The sequence below is a fragment of the Homalodisca vitripennis genome, chromosome 2 (genome assembly GCF_021130785.1).
Source record: "Homalodisca vitripennis isolate AUS2020 chromosome 2, UT_GWSS_2.1, whole genome shotgun sequence".
In the NCBI taxonomy this organism is placed as follows: domain Eukaryota; kingdom Metazoa; phylum Arthropoda; class Insecta; order Hemiptera; family Cicadellidae; genus Homalodisca; species Homalodisca vitripennis.
The window spans coordinates 55,438,439-55,456,857 of NC_060208.1; the positions used below are offsets into that span (position 1 = coordinate 55,438,439).

Consider the following 18,419-nt stretch of genomic DNA (forward strand, 5'->3'; position numbering starts at 1 on the left):
CAGTATAGTTTAGGTTGGATTGAGTCCAAAGGTACCAACCCACACAATATACCACACAGTTTTGAGGTCAGCCAAACATCACTTCCACTAACAATATTGTTTTAGTTTTATCTCTGTGGGAATAGTCAACACTTTAACTTTCATTACAACTATGTGTCACCCCATTTCCATTTAAATTCAGGTTAATAATTTACTAATGTTTTGTGACATAGGTTATTCATTTCACACTTTAAAAGCTAGAATTATGTAGTAAATTTACAATAATGCATTTAGAACATAGGCTATATACATAAATACATCAATGCTAACAAAATATTGCTTATAAAGACTTTTTAAATTTTAATATTAAAATTAAAGTATTCATTTCACTTGTTTTTTTTTTTTTTTAATAAAGGTTTGGTTTTCTTAATGCTATTTAAATATATATATATATATATATATATATATATATATATATATATATATAATTTATTCTAGAAATTAAAATGAAATATGGTATAGGCACAATGCATTTGCATGTAACGAAAATGCTTTAAATTTGTAAACCGCCAGGTGCATTGGGGAAGTTTGTGTCAGGATTTAATGAGTCGGACTAGGGTCTGCAATAATGGCAGTTCAGGCTCAAATCCTTTTTGTGCCCATAGTATTTTTAATCGGTACAATTGAATGTCCCCTTTAATCAGCATAATATGTCACTAGTATGGTTCTAGTTACCATGAATGGACAGGGCTCCATGGGGACGAAAAAATAAGGCTGTAGGTAGATGAGCCTCTCTTTCAAAAACAGAACCTGTCTTATTTGTACACAAGAAATATAAATTTTTAAAACAGATTAAAGGAACGTTTTTTTTTACTATTTAAACTAAAAAAAATCCCTTACAGAATGAACAAATTTAAATAGCAATAAAAGTGTAAACTATATCTTTGAGTATTTGAAACTGTAACTATTAGTAGCTGATGTTTTAGAATTAATTGAATAAAACTTCAGCCAATGAAAAACAGTGTCTTGACTAAAGTTCTTTTTTGTATGACTCCCAAGTAGTACTACGATTATAAAATTAAAAATCCTCATTCTGGTTACGAAACATGAGTTAACAGCTATGAGGGCTTGCCTGTTATTGCTCAGGATTAAAGGTATACCATAAGTTGGAATGAAACTATTGTTGACAGTGAATTAATGAAAGTTGTCATCGTGAAGCCATGAGCAGTCCTTCTTTGGATATTGTGCAGTCAATGATTTCAATAAATCTGGTTAGATCGGATCCATTTTGGTCATTGTGAAGGTGAGATGGTGACCCTGTCTCACTTACCGTACAAGTCTCCTGTTCGTTGTGTCAAGTGGAACTGGGTCACACAGTCCCCATCGATTGTCCATTGTGTTAATTATCTGGTGGCGAGTTGCAGTGTCATTGCAAAAACATCACTGCCATCCTTCTCTCTTGTCAGTAATGCAAGAAACATTTACTCACCATTTAAGGAATATTTTGCAAAAACAGGCTTTAAGAGGATAATTATATGTTGATTGGCTACAGTTAGAAATTAAAACAACAAATGTTCACATACCAGTAGATACCTTACTTGGCGTGAAGTTACTTGTGTTTCTTTTGAAAGAGTTGCTCTAATCGTTTCTTTTTATTTGTCAAGAAAAGTGTTTGAATAGTTCATGACACTAATTTATTCATGATCATTATTGTGCCACTGTGATTATGATGAACTTTCTAAAATGATTGTTTACATTACAATACCTGTTAGGAATATAGTTACTTATGATGTCTTACAGCTAAATAACAAAGAAATCATAAGTTTGACCAACTTTTTTGTCAGTTTATATTGTTTATGATTGCAAAACACTTTATTGATTGGCAAGATGAATTTTTAAGTGGGTAGATTAGCGAATATTTTAAGTTTAATTATTTGCATTTGTAGAGTAAGTTGGTTACTAAACTGTCTGTATTGTTCGCCTAACCACACTCATGTCTGTGTTTCATGCTTGTTAACACCAGCCTCCAACCTTTGCGGTAGGTACAGTGTGTGTGCGCTAACTCGTCACTCTGGGTATGGTCACATTTTAGATTGCACTCGTAGTTCACCGTAGTACGCTTGGTTGCACTCATCTTCGTATTCTTTACGTATGAAACCAACAAAAGTAAAAGATCAACTGTTGGCTGTTTAAAGGTTTCATTTATCATCACATTGTAACTTTTTATATAAAATAAAAAAATATTTGTTAGGGGATAATTGTAAAGCTATAAGTGATTTTCTTATAATTTAAAACTTAATATAAAAATACAATTTTATATAGTTTTCTGTTCTATTTTAAAAGGAATTTTAACGTTAAAAAATATTTTTTTCACAAAAAAAATGATGTATATAAAATCATTTATTATTAAAATGATGAAAAATAAAGAATAAATGGTTTCTCAATATGCATGATCAAAAAGCATGTTTCTATCCCACATTGGTGATGGGGCTGTGACTATATTATATTGATGATAATTCTTAAGCAGTTTTTCTGCACCAATTTTACTGCAGTTTTTGTACCAATTGTGAAAACTATTGCTATTATTGGTTAAGTTTGTGAATTGGTTTAATTTTAGGGTGAGCTTGAACAACAGTTGCTCCAAGCGAATCCGATTTTAGAGGCGTTTGGAAATGCAAAGACTGTCAAAAATGACAACTCATCAAGATTTGTAAGTAACATTTTTGTTTTTGTAATGGTTTAAAATAGAAAATTTTAATATAATTATATAATATTTAGCCTCAAATAATTTGGAACTAATCAAAAATTTTGGTCCTGAGGTGTTTTTGTTAATATTGTTTTGGATGTTAGTCCTGAATAAATCAGATATAATTGTATAATTTCTTCATGTCATTAATTATTTGTTATGGTGAAACTTTGTTAGTTAGCCAGCTATCTTATCTACTTTTCCCTCTTTAACAAAGAATTATAGTATTGTTTGTTCATAAGTCACAACTACTACATTCTGCCCAATGACCCAATGAATCGGATTACAGTTACCACTAACATACAGCTGGTCGCCCCAACTCCTTACTATGTACTTGCTGTAAAATTGCTGGTACTGTGATTTATAGAGACAATTTTTTTATCAGTTTTTTTAACGTATTTAGATAATATGTCTATAATTTTTTAAATATCCTATCCCCATGATAAATTAAGAAAATATGTCTAAACTCATCATGTATGTTGTTAATAATAGATTTTAGTTGACATTAGCTATGAAATAGTAGTAAGATGGTTTAATTATCATTGTATACATTTAAATCTCAGCTTTCCTATTTCATAAATACGTCATACTTGATTTCATTTCCGTTATTTTGGTATGAAAATAACGTGTTATCAAATAAAATTAAATAACAATACAAAATTGATAAACTGTCCATTTACTCATCAGTAACACAGTCTATAATTGAAAGGGCAGTCTGACCATTACAATTGTGAGTGCACACGCAAGTGCATCGTTTGAGTCTCCAGGTGCCACAGGTGGTCGGACAAACTATTATTCTGAAATGGAACATCCAAGTTGTACAAGATTAAATGTTTTCAAATTCTATGTTGCCATTTTCAGGGCAAGTTCATCAGAATCAACTTTGATGCAAGTGGATATATTGCTGGAGCTAATATCGAGACGTATCTACTGGAGAAATCCAGGGCAATCAGACAAGCCAAGGATGAGAGGACGTTCCACATCTTCTATCAGTTGCTGGCAGGTGCCTCGGCTGAGCAGAAGAGTCAGTGTCCTGGTGTTTGTATTTTACTAGATATAGCACTACATTTATTAGCAAAATTATCTGTTGGCTCACATTTAAAATGGGTTTGATTGTTGACTCTGAATTTACATAGAACAGTCAAAATGACAGTATTAGCAGTTAGCCGTGACAGATATAAATTTTGCTAATTAGCTTTCTTTAAGCACAACTTTGATTTAAATTAAACAATAAATTCAAGAAATATACAAAACTCAAAGGTTAAGAATGACAACTTTTTTACTTCACATATTAAGGGGGTTCACGGGTGCCTATACTAACAATGTTAAAATTAGGTAAAAACATGACCCGTTATCTCAGAAACAGTAGTAGGTTACAAGCTTGATTTTTTTACTGTATGGAGACTACATCATGTCTAACCTTTCCAAGCACTTTTAATAATATGGCCTTTATAGTTTTTTTTTATTACATTTTCTAGATTTTTCGTAATTTTTTTTCTAAAAATTTGTAACAAAAAAAAATTGTACTAGGCTTAATTATTTTTTTATAAACGCTTCAAATTGCTAGTATACAAAGCAGTATAGGTACATAATATAGGCTTAAAATTTCAAGTAAATTGATTTTAAGGGTTCCTGAGATAATGGGTCACATGTACTTGAAAATTGGGTTTTCGGAAATTCGCGAATAAACACAAAACTATTAATATATGTATATAATTTAATAAATTTCACAATATTACTCCCTTAGAACATTCCCTGCTCCATACTCTGGGTTGTCAGGATCCTCTAGCCTATCCTCTTCTCTTAACTTGGCACCTCTTCGAGCCTGTCGAGCTTTTTTTTGGTAACTTCGGTCACCGCTTTTTCTGCCCTCTTAATTCTCAAAGCATCAAGTTTTTTCATTGTTGATATCATATTGGAGCCTGGACTTATACCTAATTTAGCCAACACTTTACATTTTCCAATGTTTCCCTCATTGAACGAGATCACAGCATCCTGAACATCCTAAAGTGAGAGTATCTAATCCTACAAAAACTGTCTTAGGAATCCTATTCCAAACGACACTATTAAAAGACTCGTTAGGATTCTGAGTAAGTCCATGTAAACATTTCTTCAATAAATCTGGAGATGACAGATCCCTAAAGATTGGTTTTCAGCATCAAGAACTGGCTTTGGAAGTGCGTGTTTATGCAAATACTTTTCCTTGGTGACCTGGAGAACGGTTGTATTTGCACCAGGACTTTATACCTTTGGGGCAAAGACCGTGATGTGGATCCTCATCTGTTGAGAGCTTGTGAAAGAAAATGGCCCATATGTCCTGCCTCATGTTTTCAAGATTTCCTTTGTTTCTTCTTATTAGCCTCCCCATAGTAATTTTGAAGGGTGTCTATTTCTATTTTGGAAAGTCTACCCTTACCATATAGCAATTTATTGTCCTCAAGTCGAACGCCTTTCATAGTTTTTGTCAGACCTCGCAATCGTGTGTACCTAAGCGCTTCTGAACATGAGCAACACATTCCCACTTAGATATGATCACATCTTCACCATATGGTTTAGATTCAAGAACACTCATGAAGCCTTTACTATCGCCATCACCCAAGTAAGTGAGGTAACGCACTCCTCGATCTTCCACCGATCGTTCAAATATTTTTTTTACTCCTGCAACTTCCATGCTGCCACTGGATCCTACAAAGTTTTTTTTTACAGTCATGGCCTTATTCTTATTTTTCTTGCAGGCAAAAGCAGAAACTTTGTTAGTATTTCTACATCAATAATTTTTTCCAGTATCTATGCTACTAGCACTTATGACTCCATTCAATGACGTATGTCCTCTTCTTTGCCAACTCCCATCACAAGCTATGGCCAAATCTGTGCATCCATTGTTTTCTTGAACGGCTTTCTGAAGCTGCTAACTTCATACTGTCTTGACTAACCTGAATTATTGCTGGTAATATATATTTATATATTGGAATAAATTCTGTAACAGGTTCAGGTAAATTCAAAACACCGCATAACATTCGACCTGCGGTTACCCCTTTTCCTACTACACGCAATCCATAAGCCATTCTGGTGTTGATCTCATATGGTTTTAATGGGCTAGGCCTATTAGAAAGTCATAAAAGAAGTAGTGAACAAACATGTTTTACATTTCACAAGTAGTTTGCAAGCTAGACCATTTCTCTTTGTAACATCTTCTTCGATAAACAATGCTTTCGGTGGAATCACAGTTTTTACATTTTACAAAAGAACTAATTGCTACAGATAAAATATTTACACTTACAATTATATTTCCATCATTGCCAGTATTTATATAGTTGTCATAGTTTCCTAACCCAGGTGAAAGTTTCTTTGTTGAAGCACTAGTACTTGTAGTAGGGATAGACTTGCTGGAATTAGGAGTATTAGTCCTAAGCGTTGATGTAGTTGGTTGTAGGCGTACACTAGTCAAATCAATATTTTGAACAGTTTTCTTAGTATATTGATTACCCCTAAACTTAACCTTTTTAAATACACCTTTGGATTTAGTCATTATTCTATCACAAAACCAGCACAGTAATATTCTAATGAACTAAAAGAAAAATATGTCACTAACATTCAATATGTGCACAATATTGTAGCAGAACTGACTAATATAATAAAAAGCACAACATAAACAAACTACAGCTGTCTGCTGAACATATGGCTGCACATTTTTGCCTTATAGCCTACATAGAGTAAGGTTAAAAACACAACACTAAACAATGATGTACTGTAACTGATATTTTTGGTGCACAAATCGGAACAAAGTTGTTGTGTAGCAACTTGTTTTAAAAAATGCAATAGAAAAAAAAGTATATTAGGTATATACATGAGTGTTTTTTTTATTTATTAAGGAAGAAACAAATAATTTTTTACACTAATAATCCAAAAAAATCAAAATTTTAAATTTTTCAACCCGTGAACCCCCTTAATTAAATATTGAACGAGTACCTGGTTACTCGTGACACATTGAAGATTTAAAAACAGTTCTTACAAATTTGAAAAAAATCTGTATTTGAAAAGGTTTTGGCCGAATTTTATTGTAATAGATAATATCCATTAAATTACTTCTTTGTTTTTAAATGTTTTGATAGAGATGTGTTTAAAACATGTTTGGTAAAAATTCTGTTTTAAGACATGAAACTCAGGCATATTATTAATTTAAATTAAATATTCATATATAACGTCTTTGCAGAGGACTTTATCCTAGAAGACGCGAAGAGCTACCCATTCCTCAGCAACAAGAGCATGCCAATACCTGGTGTAGATGACTCAGCAGAGTTCCAGGCTACGGTCAAGGCCATGAGCATCATGGGGATGACCAACGAGGACTATTCAGGTAGTTCAAGTGTTCACTCCTCCTTTGTAACATACAGCACCAAGAAGTGCATGTACATTGAAACCTTAGGTTGGATCAAAGTTAACTGCGTATAAGTCAGTTGGCATAACAGATTGTTCTGATTAAATTTAATGGCTCTTTACCATTCTAAGAATTTTTCAAAAGTTACTGCCTTCCTCATTTGTAATTAAAAATTTGTCAAGTTTCTAATTGATGTGTTTTATTTTATTAATTGTAGAGCCTCCTATTTCAATATAATCATCAAATAACATTCTATGTCCGAACAATCAAATTGTTAGGTTTATTTTTTTAAAGGATTTTACAATACATACAACCAGCAATATTTAAGTTTTTTGTTATATTTAAGAGATGTTCTCAGTATCTATAAAAGAAATAATCAAATATTAGTTCGTTCTATAAAAAGAGATTAATCTAACATTAATTTTGGATTCCTCTATTCAAGCAATATTCCGTATTGTGTCGGCCGTGATGCTGTTTGGCAGCATGCAATTCAAGCAGGAACGTAACAACGACCAGGCAACGTTGCCAGACAACACTGTCGCACAGAAGGTGGCGCACCTGCTCGGACTGAGCATAACAGAGATGACCAAGGCCTTCCTCAAGCCTCGTATCAAGGTCGGGCGGGACTTTGTCACCAAGGCGCAGACAAAGGAGCAGGTGGAGTTTGCTGTAGAGGCAATCTCGAAGGCTTGCTACGAACGGATGTTCCGGTGGTTGGTCAACCGGATCAACCGCTCTTTGGATCGCACTAAACGTCAGGGAGCTTCCTTTATCGGAATCCTTGACATGGCCGGATTCGAGATATTTGAGGTAATTCTCACAATGCATTAGTATTTTATTGCTAAAAAATTTTGCAGATTCTTTTCTTTTTATTCCACCAAAAAATCTTAATTGGTTGCATTGAATTCAATAACCAAGTATGTTTAGAAAAGACTCTGTTAATGTTTGCTTGAACTATTTAGTACTATTTATGATTTTTCCAAGGAAGGTAGGCCATTAACTCTAGAAGTGGCTCCGGATGTAGGGTGTGGGGTTGGCCTTTATCTAAGTGGCAGTGCCAGAAATCTGGTACATTATTTTTAAAGACGCAAATATTATCTGATTGTGATAAAATTCATATACTTGCACAGAGGAAGGATCATACTCCACATTAATAATGTGTTTTACTAGGTTATATAATATTTTTAGATTCCTCATTGGAAATAACGTAACAGTTATACAGCCGAAATCTGGTTCACCGTGCAGTTGTGACTAAGTCAGTTATTGCACAACATTTGTTTACTTTCTTGTATTGTTCCAAGTGCATAGTTTGGAATTTACTTCAGCTAGTTATTAATCGTTAGTTAAATAACAGTTTATAAAACTTATTTTCCTATAACAAAATAATTTGTAGTAAAATTAGTGAAAAACTGAAATAGATCAAGTAACTTTGAGAGAACTTCTAGTGGGTTAACCCTGGAACTGGTAATCGACATTATATTGTCAATCTGACACGCACCTGTTTTGACAGTTCATACAATACATGGTGAAATTTGTTTTTCTGTTGTAATAACGGTGATGTCATAGTGATTTATATTTAACACTTTGCACGCCAGCCTATTTTCCAAAAGTACTACCCAGAAACGCCAAGGGCATTTTCAGCAGTTTTGCAAGCTTTCACAAAATCTATCATAACTTTTTTATTCTTTAACAGATATTGATGATTTCTTTACCACTTTTTTGCTTATAAAATGCCCTTGTTCAGTTGTTAAATTGTAGTTGCATAAATGTAATTTAAACTTATAAAAAAATAAACATTTAGAAATACAAAAATTAAAATTTTCAAAAAAATGTTTTTTAGCACAAATAAATGGTTTCAAAAAACATTTATGCTGATTTCCTGTTATATCCCAGTAAACTATATCTACCCCTTAACCTAATTACAAAATTTCAAAAGCCTACCTTATATAGAAGTCCAGTTGTGATTTTGTTCACTAAATGTGACACGGGCACAGTTTTTGTAAGTTGTATGGACGTTGTATGTAATGTTACACTACATTCACAAATCAATATTTGACACTATAATAAAATAAATCGGTACTTTGAGATTATACCAACCACACCAGTATGAAGAACACAAAAATATAAATTTATAGAAACAAACATGATAGAACGAAAAAACAACTCTTTAATTACAAACTTACAAAGATTATCAATTGTTAATGAGGTCAGATTCGGTTAAACTTTTTCAATTAACTTAGAACGTTATAAAACGACGTATTTGAGTAACAGAACTAACATTCCATCAATCAACAAGCATTTCCAGGTATTGTGATCGGTATTGTTGTCGCTGTTATCTTATCTATCTCAAGAATCCCGATTATGGCAGGCCGTGCGGCATCACATGATTATTTAAGTTTTTTTGCACGGTACATAATTGCCTTTCCATTACAATTCAATTTATATTTCTGATCAGCCCCTCTAGAATTATATTTTACTGATAGGTACTATCTCGAGGGATGTTTTTCTTTCGTTGACATCAGCGCGGGCTTCGGCAGCACCTTCGGCCGGAGGCACTCGCATTTTAGGTAGCGGAGTGTGATCAAGAATAAAAACAAGTTTTGTGTCTTTTTTTCAATAAAGAGTTTAGTTTTTGTTTGGTAATGTTTGTTTTTGTTGAATTTTTGTGTTTGGAGAAATGTAGGGGTAAAATACAAAAGTACAACAAAGCGAACGGGCGGCGAGACTCTGCAATCACGTTATCTACTAGACCGCTCGACTTTGACCTCTGTCTGAGGATGGGGAGGGGTTTGCGATAAGACAATTCCTGTTTTATACTGACGAAATATTGTTCTACGCTAATCTAGTAATCAGTAGAAGCTAAATGTCAGCTGTCTGAGGATGGGGAGGGATTTGCGATAAGACAATTCCTGTTTTATATTGATGAAATATTGTTCTACGCTAAGATTAGTAGAAGCTAAATTAATGCCAAATAACGATTCATGTCTGGGTGTGGTCGGTACAATCCCAAAGTACCAATGAATCTAATAAAAGGTGCATAATACAAATGCCCTAACAACAAAAGTAATGAGAGAATTACAAACATAAACAACGCACAGCAACACGAACGTAACCACACTATCGACCAAACAATCCAACAGCTGCGAAGCTCAAATACGACCAAACAAACAGTCCATAAAGGAATAAACTACTTTGTGGTTTCAAAGCAACTACTCGACTATCGATTAGTCAAAATTTCGCGGCAATCAGATGAACTATAAGAAAATTACAGGCGAGAAACGTAACGTACCTATATTACGGCCGTTGGCGATTTTCAGTTGAGTAGCCGACGGCCGTAATATAGGTACATTGGCGTGCAAAGGGTTAAGAAGTATAAAATTAGTATTTATTTATTGTAAAATTAATATAATCAGTGAAATATTTATATATCAAAATTTACTGTTTTAATTTTAATTTTTGAAAATGATTGCACCTATAGTAACAAATTTAGGTACATCCCATCACATTTCAACTATTAAAAAAATTAAGAACTTGCTTGTTAACACCTTCGCTGCTAAAAATCCCTATATAGAGTTCCCTCCGTGCTGAAATTTTAAAAATATATTTTTACTTACTTTTGGATGAAATGTGATAGAAATATATGAAAAATTATAGAAATATATGAAAATTACTCATAAGTCACAAAAATTATCACTCTCTATCATTTTGGGAATGGTAACTGTTATTTTCATTAGTTGCTTCTGATAGGTTTTATACAATTTTACATAAAAAATAGATTGGTATAGTTTTGTTCTGTTGATATATCCGCAAACCATCCGCTACAAACAGTTTTTAGGCAATATATCTGCATCTGTACATGAAGGGCTTAACCCTAACCAATTCTAGATTCACACCCATAGCAGTTTGAAATAATAGGGTGAAATTGGCAGAATCAAAGCTAAAATACCTCTTGATTGTTTGCAGCTGAACTCCTTTGAACAGCTCTGCATCAACTATACCAACGAGAAGCTGCAGCAGTTGTTCAACCACACCATGTTCATACTGGAGCAGGAGGAGTACCAGAGGGAGGGCATCGAGTGGAAGTTCATCGACTTTGGACTGGACTTGCAGCCCACCATTGATCTCATCGATAAGGTAGTACTGCTGGATCTTAAGTTATAATGGTTAATTCTTGTGGTTTGCTCTTAATTTGAACTCTCTAAATAGATACAGAGAAACGTAAGTAGTGTTTATGCAGAAGATTAGTTCGGCTGTTATATTTATTTATTCTCAATCTTCTTGGTTATATTCAGAATATGTCAATGCTAAACATAATATGGGGTCTGAATAATAATGTAACCCTTACGCCTCGGTAGGCCATTGAGTTAAGCTTAATAGGAAAATTGCAGGGGTAGTTGAGCTGAAATGACAATCACAAAACAAAAGATAAGGGGTTACCGTTATTTATAACTATTGATTATTTTTGTCAATGATTGTCATTAACTTACTTCCACATAAGGAACTTTAAAGTAACTTAAAAGTCACATCATTTTAGGAAGGTTAGGAAGAAATTATGCTTAGTTTTCGGGAAAATTATTTTTTAATCACACTTTATCAACATTGTTAGTGTTGTATTGCTCTGACTCTTTTCTCCTTATTAAGATCCTTTCTCAAGTCAAGGCGATGTGTGGTGCACTTGTGTTTAATATTGAATTTAAATAGATAATTAGGAAACAACAAAAAACTTGACATAATCATGGAATAAGTTAATAAAGTTAAGGCTATACCTTTCAATATAGTATCTTTGAATCCAGAAATTTCAGATTGTAAGAGTTACTCACACAGACCTTTCTATGATTCTAAGTATGAATTGAGTCCGGAGGAAAACTGGTGTTGAGAGACAAGAATATTTTTCTTAGACTCTTGATGTTGTGTTAGAAGTTTGATTAGGTAATCATAGGGTAGTTCATTACCTAACTTGTGTACAGAAAGTGATTAAACTATGTTGAAATTAATAGGCCCAATTGAATTTAGTAATGGCTAAGCACATTATTCTTTATTTGAACTTACATTCTTTCATATGGGTGTAATTTTTTAAATGTTTGTAGTTTGAAAAAAACATTTTCTTATAGGATCTAAATTGTCAAAATTTGGGACATTAGCTACAGTCTGTTTGGTTTCTGATTCGTTATTTTGGGCTAGATTTTCGTTTGTTGATGATGTTGAAAGCTTATCATTGCATGTCGCATTTCTAAAAACTGCTTGAATTGTTCTGGACCCATATTTTAGTTTGATTTGATATAAGGTTTTAGATGCAAAGCTTAAGTTAATGTCGATGGGCTGGTAAATAGTCGATGACTTACTCCTGTTGATGATCTGGTTGTATATATTAAAATTTTGTTTCCAGCCGATGGGTGTGATGGCTCTACTGGATGAAGAGTGTTGGTTCCCAAAGGCTACAGACAAGTCGTTTGTTGAGAAGTTGGTCAGTGCCCATATTGAACATCCCAAGTTCATCAAGACAGACTTTCGGGGCGTTGCAGACTTTGCCATCATCCACTATGCTGGGAAGGTGGGTACAGCACTGAGAGTATGCATAATTGATATTTTGGGGGAAATATATATCTTTAGCACAGTTTGTGTGAACTTTAGTTGAAATACACACAAGATATTCCACTTTTTCGTAGTTAAGTTTTTCTCATTCTCATGTTTTCTGTTCTGATGCACTCATAATAAAATTGTGTATGTATAAATTTAGTTTATTAAATTTGTAGTGGACAATTTAAGTATTTTTTCACCTATTAACTGATTTTTATTTAAAATAAACAATTGGTTATTTCAATCAATCAATATTATGTACAATTTGTTTTTTGTTGTTTTTCATTCAATACTTATGATTTTCTCTTAACTTGTTACTTTTCTTTCTCCTTGATTGAACATGCAGTTAATGATCACAAAAATGTTTAAAACATTTTATGAATGCCATATTGGGTATTCTCCAAATGAATTTTACTGTCATAAATAAGCTTGTTATCTCTGTTCATCACTGTCCATAATAGACTAAGTGGCTCCCCTTTCATTTAATGTGTTTCTCACAAGTAAAATCTCAACTTTAACTGACCATTTCTTCCCAATAAAATATCCTGCAGGCTTCTTTAATTATTAGTGATTATCTGAATACCAACTATCCGAGTTCCGTTGTTTATTGGAATCTCAACTAATACAATTTGAGAGAGATAAATGAGATAAATTTACTTCAAATATGCAGAATTGTGCAGTGTATAATTTGTTATCTAAAAAAAACACACAAAAAAAGGATACTAATTAAAATATTTTTAAAAAACCCTTTACTCGTGAATGATTGTAGGTGGACTACTCTGCCAACAAGTGGCTGATGAAGAACATGGACCCACTCAACGAGAACGTGGTGTCCTTACTACAGTCCAGTCAGGACCCATTCGTCTGCCACATCTGGAAAGATGCTGAGATAGTGGGCATGGCGCAGCAGGCCATGAGCGACACACAGTTTGGCGCCAGAACAAGGTCAGTGATCTCTCTGCTCCTAATAACTTTATCTGTAAAAGAGCATAACAGAACCTTTTAACTGTCCAAATTATTTTTTTTTTTATTTCTTAACCCTAGTAAATCAAATTTGTAAATAAACAATATTGTTAGTGGTCAAAAGGATGGATATTTATGTTTCATTTTGTTTTCATCATTAAATTAGATTTATGAACCTTTTGCCTTCATTTTATTATTTACTAATCAACTTTAATAATATAAATACTTTTCAATAAATAATAAAATGAAGTTACTTGTTATTGTGGAACACATTTTGTTATCCACTAATTTTTGTTGATGATAGGTCAAAATACACGGTTGTTTGCAGAACATAGTTGGGCACTGTTTTCAGGTTAAGTAGCTTTGAGTTGTCAGAATTAGTGAAACAAAATTAGCATTCATTTCAAAATCAATCAAAAGCATAAAAATCAGCATAGCCATGATTTCCATTGAACTTACTAAAATAAAAATAATTAAAACGTTATTACAGAGAAGAGTAGTAGAACAGTGGTGTCTTTATAGTGAAATAATTATAATAGTATAGAATATTACTGCTAGAACCCAACCCTTGCCGAGAGAAGATGATAAAGCTGTGTAAGTCAATCTGAGTCGCATTCTACAGTGCATTGAGCCGTTCAGTTGATTCAAACCTTCTGTGCGAGAAAGGGTCAAAGCATTTTCACACGATATTAATACTGGATAGAATGAATTTGTTACAAAATAAATAGGATCACGGCCACTTCACTCCTTTTGCTGTAGTCAAGCCAATTTTTAGTTTGCTTTGAAGTTGGAGATTAATTGTAAAGAGAGATAGCTTATGTAACATAAATGTTTATGGACAGAAAGGGAATGTTCCGCACCGTGTCGCAACTGTACAAGGAGCAGTTGGCCAAGCTGATGGTGACGTTGCGCAACACCAACCCCAACTTTGTTCGGTGTATCATCCCCAACCACGAGAAGCGAGCAGGCAAGATAGATGCTCCCTTGGTGCTGGATCAGCTGCGGTGTAACGGTGTCCTTGAGGGCATCAGGATCTGCAGGCAGGGCTTCCCCAACAGGATACCCTTCCAGGTACAGTATTTGTAGCTATAACTCTTGACACAAATTTTGAGGTGAAGAAAAAAATCTTGTGTTGTTTGTAGAAATCATTCGCAAAAATAATACAGTGAACATCTCAGGGTACTTTTTTTATTAACTACAATGAAAATGTTTCAAGTATAATTTATATTTAAATATTATTTGCATTAAGAAAACTTACTTTGAAAGAAAACACACTATAAAATATAAATAGTAAACATACTTATACTGACCACAGAGCATGCCTCAAACCACAAAGGACATGTAGTAGTAACTCCTTATGTATCTGGCAGAGATTTCCTCTTCCCAAAAAGATTATTCAAATCAAATAATATAATTACTTATTTACAACAAAATTGACAGGCATAGTAGTGGAATTTACTAAATAAAATTAAATGTAATATATTCATCTGTTCATTTGCTTATGTAATGCTAATGCTGGTATTGTTATTTTATAATAGTAATGGAATTTAACATGTTTAAGACAAAAAATGTTAATATTTTAATGTGTTTTAAATTATTAATTGACATTTGTCATATTTTACAATTAGTTACTGTCCGAAGTATGTAATTTATGACCAAATATTATTCTTGGTATACTGGCAGATTCCTTCTTATATAGTTGTCCAATGTTTTTGAACAGTTACAATATTTACCATTAGTGCTTGCAAGGTGGGACCAATCCAATTTTTGGCCTTGAATGCGAGAATAGTATATTCAATTATACCAAGGTGTAAAACGTCCAACATGTGTTTTCTGTTATGTAAAAAATTGAAATGATATTTATATGCATCTATACAATCAAGATATCAGCTATTCAGAAAAAAAAACATGTGAAAAATCAATTTTAACATCTTTAAAAATGAAAACTGAAAAGCTTACTTTTTATATTTTTAATTCTCTAAAATTGTTGAGATCAGGATTTTTATATGTTACTAAATAATTTTCAAGAATGAAGATATCAAATTCCTATGAAAGGACAAAATATATCAAGAAACATTTCAAACACCAAACCACTCCTAAACCGACAAACGGTAAATTGATCAGACTACAAGCTCTTGATGAAGTTACATTGTATGGCAGGTTATTAATACACAGTCTATACATAGTTTTGGCAGGTATATTAGAAATTTCTTAACCCTTTGAACCCCAGGCGACGAAATATCGTCGCCGAGAAGATATGCGAAGATCCCCGCGGCGACGATGTATCGTCGCCAATGAAGTTGCGAGAATCCCCGGGCGACGTAATATCGTCGCCATGGTATATGCGTTTAATACATATTTATTTGAGATCGTAAAATACTTATTTTATGAGTATTAATACATATTTATATGTATTTTATTAAAATACTAATTTTTTTAATTTATTTATTTACTAATTTATTTTATTTAGGTAATATCAGTGATTTTTGTGTTGTACGCCTAGAGGTTTTTACAAGTCGCATACTTTTATATAAAAATTCAAAAAAAGTTTATTTTTAGAGATATCAATATAATTTTTTTTGTACATACACAAAACTAAATTTAGAAAAATAAAATGTGGGTGCCCATGGTAAAAATATTTCTTATTTTTTAATTAAAAAATCTTAAAATCAATTTTTTTGCCTAAAAATCTATATACATATATTTTAAAAATTATTTTAATGCTGTTAAACATTTTTTTATACTTCAGACTAATCTTTTTCTGTGTATACAATTTCATTCTGGACATTTTGGTGTGTAATACAAGACAATAGCATAAAAAATAGCAAAAGTATTAATTTTTTACAAACAGTATGCAAAACAGCTGTTTCTGCTCTGGGGATTCTCGGTAGTTCTTAGGTCAAATGATTTTGGTACGTTTTTTCCACTATCAATATTTTGGTCTGGGGTTCAAAGGGTTAATTGAACTATATTTTATATATATATATTATAGTGGTTTGTGGGTTAATGTTGAATGTTGGCTTGTAGGAATTCCGACAGCGCTATGAGCTGCTGACACCAAACGTCATTCCCAAGGGTTTCATGGACGGCAAGAAGGCCTGTGAGAAGATGATAGCGGCACTGGAGCTTGACCCGAACCTCTACCGAGTGGGACAGTCAAAGATATTCTTCCGTGCAGGAGTGTTGGCTCACCTGGAGGAGGAACGGGATTACAAGATTACAGACCTCATTGTCAACTTTCAGGTGTGTTCAGAGAGCATATTAAGTAATTACAATTTGTATTGTGTCAAGTGATAAAAAATTGAGCATGTGGAGGATTTCAAAATGAAAATGACTGGGCAATATTGAGAAGTAAAGGAAGTTCGTAATCTTCAATGACCAAAATCGAAAGGTGCATAATAAAAAGCAGCAAAAGCAGAGTGAATGATGAGTTGCTTTCAGAAATAAAATGAAAATCATCAAGTGGATGTAGGGATAGTGTTAAAAACTATCATTAATTTGGAACTGTTCATACATATACATACAAAGGCAGATTTAAAGGCCTCATTTGATGTATTTTTTAAAGACTTTCTTTGAATGTAAGTTTTACTGTGTTAACTGATTTCGTGTTTACTGAAATCATCAGTTGACAGCTCATGTTTCATCTTGTGAGCTTTCTTCTATTACAACAGTATCGTTATTGAGGAGTCTATATCCTGATTCATATCATGAAAGAAATGTTAATGCTCATTCTAATCTCTTTGTATTGTAGACGTCAGGTCACACACTATGATATAATAGCTGGTAATTGTCAGTTTTGTTTAAAACTGTCCTATACATCTGAGAAAGAAGTTTGATTGATTATCTATGAACCAACGTTTTCTGATGTTGCCTTTGTTATTCACATTTGCAACAAATTCATCTTAGTTCTAAGAACAGCCCTTCTACTTCAGCTAAAATCTAAGTATTGTGTATTTTCATTCATAACCAATTTGTGGTAAAGATAATAAATTTTAACTGAGTATGGCTTTAAGTATGGAAGATAAAATATGTTCAATTTAGTAAATGTTATATTACAGGAAACTAGAATAAAATGTGAACTGTATTGACAAGCTTGGTTCATCATTAGTAGTGTGACTGAACATAATATGTTAAGTCTAAATAAAGCTTATAAATTCTGTTCAATATATTGCGTCATTTTCACTATTTTGTACATAGTTCATTTACATAGAGTTTTTTAAGTGGCGTTGTTTGAATATTTAATAAAATCACCTAAGATTGTTGCCTGGAATGACTAAATCAAGAATGTGTTGCAATGCAATAAGAGTTTATTAAATAAAAATCAATGAATACTGTGAGAAATTATTGAACAATGTTTTAATTTTCCTTTGTAGTTTATAGTCTATTAATTAGAAATTTACAAGTAACATGAAAAATAAAAGGAGACCATGTTGGAATATTAAAAATCTGATACAAGCAAAAGAATTGATCATTGTTATAAATGTTGACTATAACTTTTTATTGATACTACATACGGTTTATTTCAAAGAGTGATATTTATTTATATAGGGAGTGAATTAGAATGTAAAATTGTTTTATTGCCGTTAATTTAGTACTAACTCAATTCAAACTTAAAAGAGGTAATTTTTTCTTTACACTGGACAGAAAAAACTGTTTGTATGGGTTGGAATTCCTGCATAAACCCTTTTGTTGTCTTTATTAGGATTAATTATAAATATTAAATATTTTCATCCTAGGTGAATGTTGCAAATATTAGGAATAATATACCTGTATTAA

At 32.6% G+C, this 18,419-nt stretch overlaps 1 protein-coding gene across 6 annotated transcripts in view; it reads left to right on the forward strand.

Moving 5' to 3' along the window:
• The window catches only part of LOC124353977 (myosin heavy chain, non-muscle), a 161,248-nt gene that overhangs the window by 100,127 nt on the left and 42,702 nt on the right, over positions 1-18,419 (forward strand). For all 6 annotated transcript variants that reach the window (XM_046804071.1, XM_046804074.1, XM_046804076.1 and 3 more), the window contains 9 exons: positions 2,597-2,689; positions 3,587-3,749; positions 6,939-7,082; positions 7,546-7,913; positions 11,067-11,237; positions 12,490-12,654; positions 13,450-13,625; positions 14,486-14,714; positions 16,671-16,886. In XM_046804071.1, coding sequence (XP_046660027.1) covers positions 2,597-2,689; positions 3,587-3,749; positions 6,939-7,082; positions 7,546-7,913; positions 11,067-11,237; positions 12,490-12,654; positions 13,450-13,625; positions 14,486-14,714; positions 16,671-16,886 — 1,725 coding nt within the window. The remainder of the gene's footprint in view (positions 1-2,596; positions 2,690-3,586; positions 3,750-6,938; positions 7,083-7,545; positions 7,914-11,066; positions 11,238-12,489; positions 12,655-13,449; positions 13,626-14,485; positions 14,715-16,670; positions 16,887-18,419) is intronic.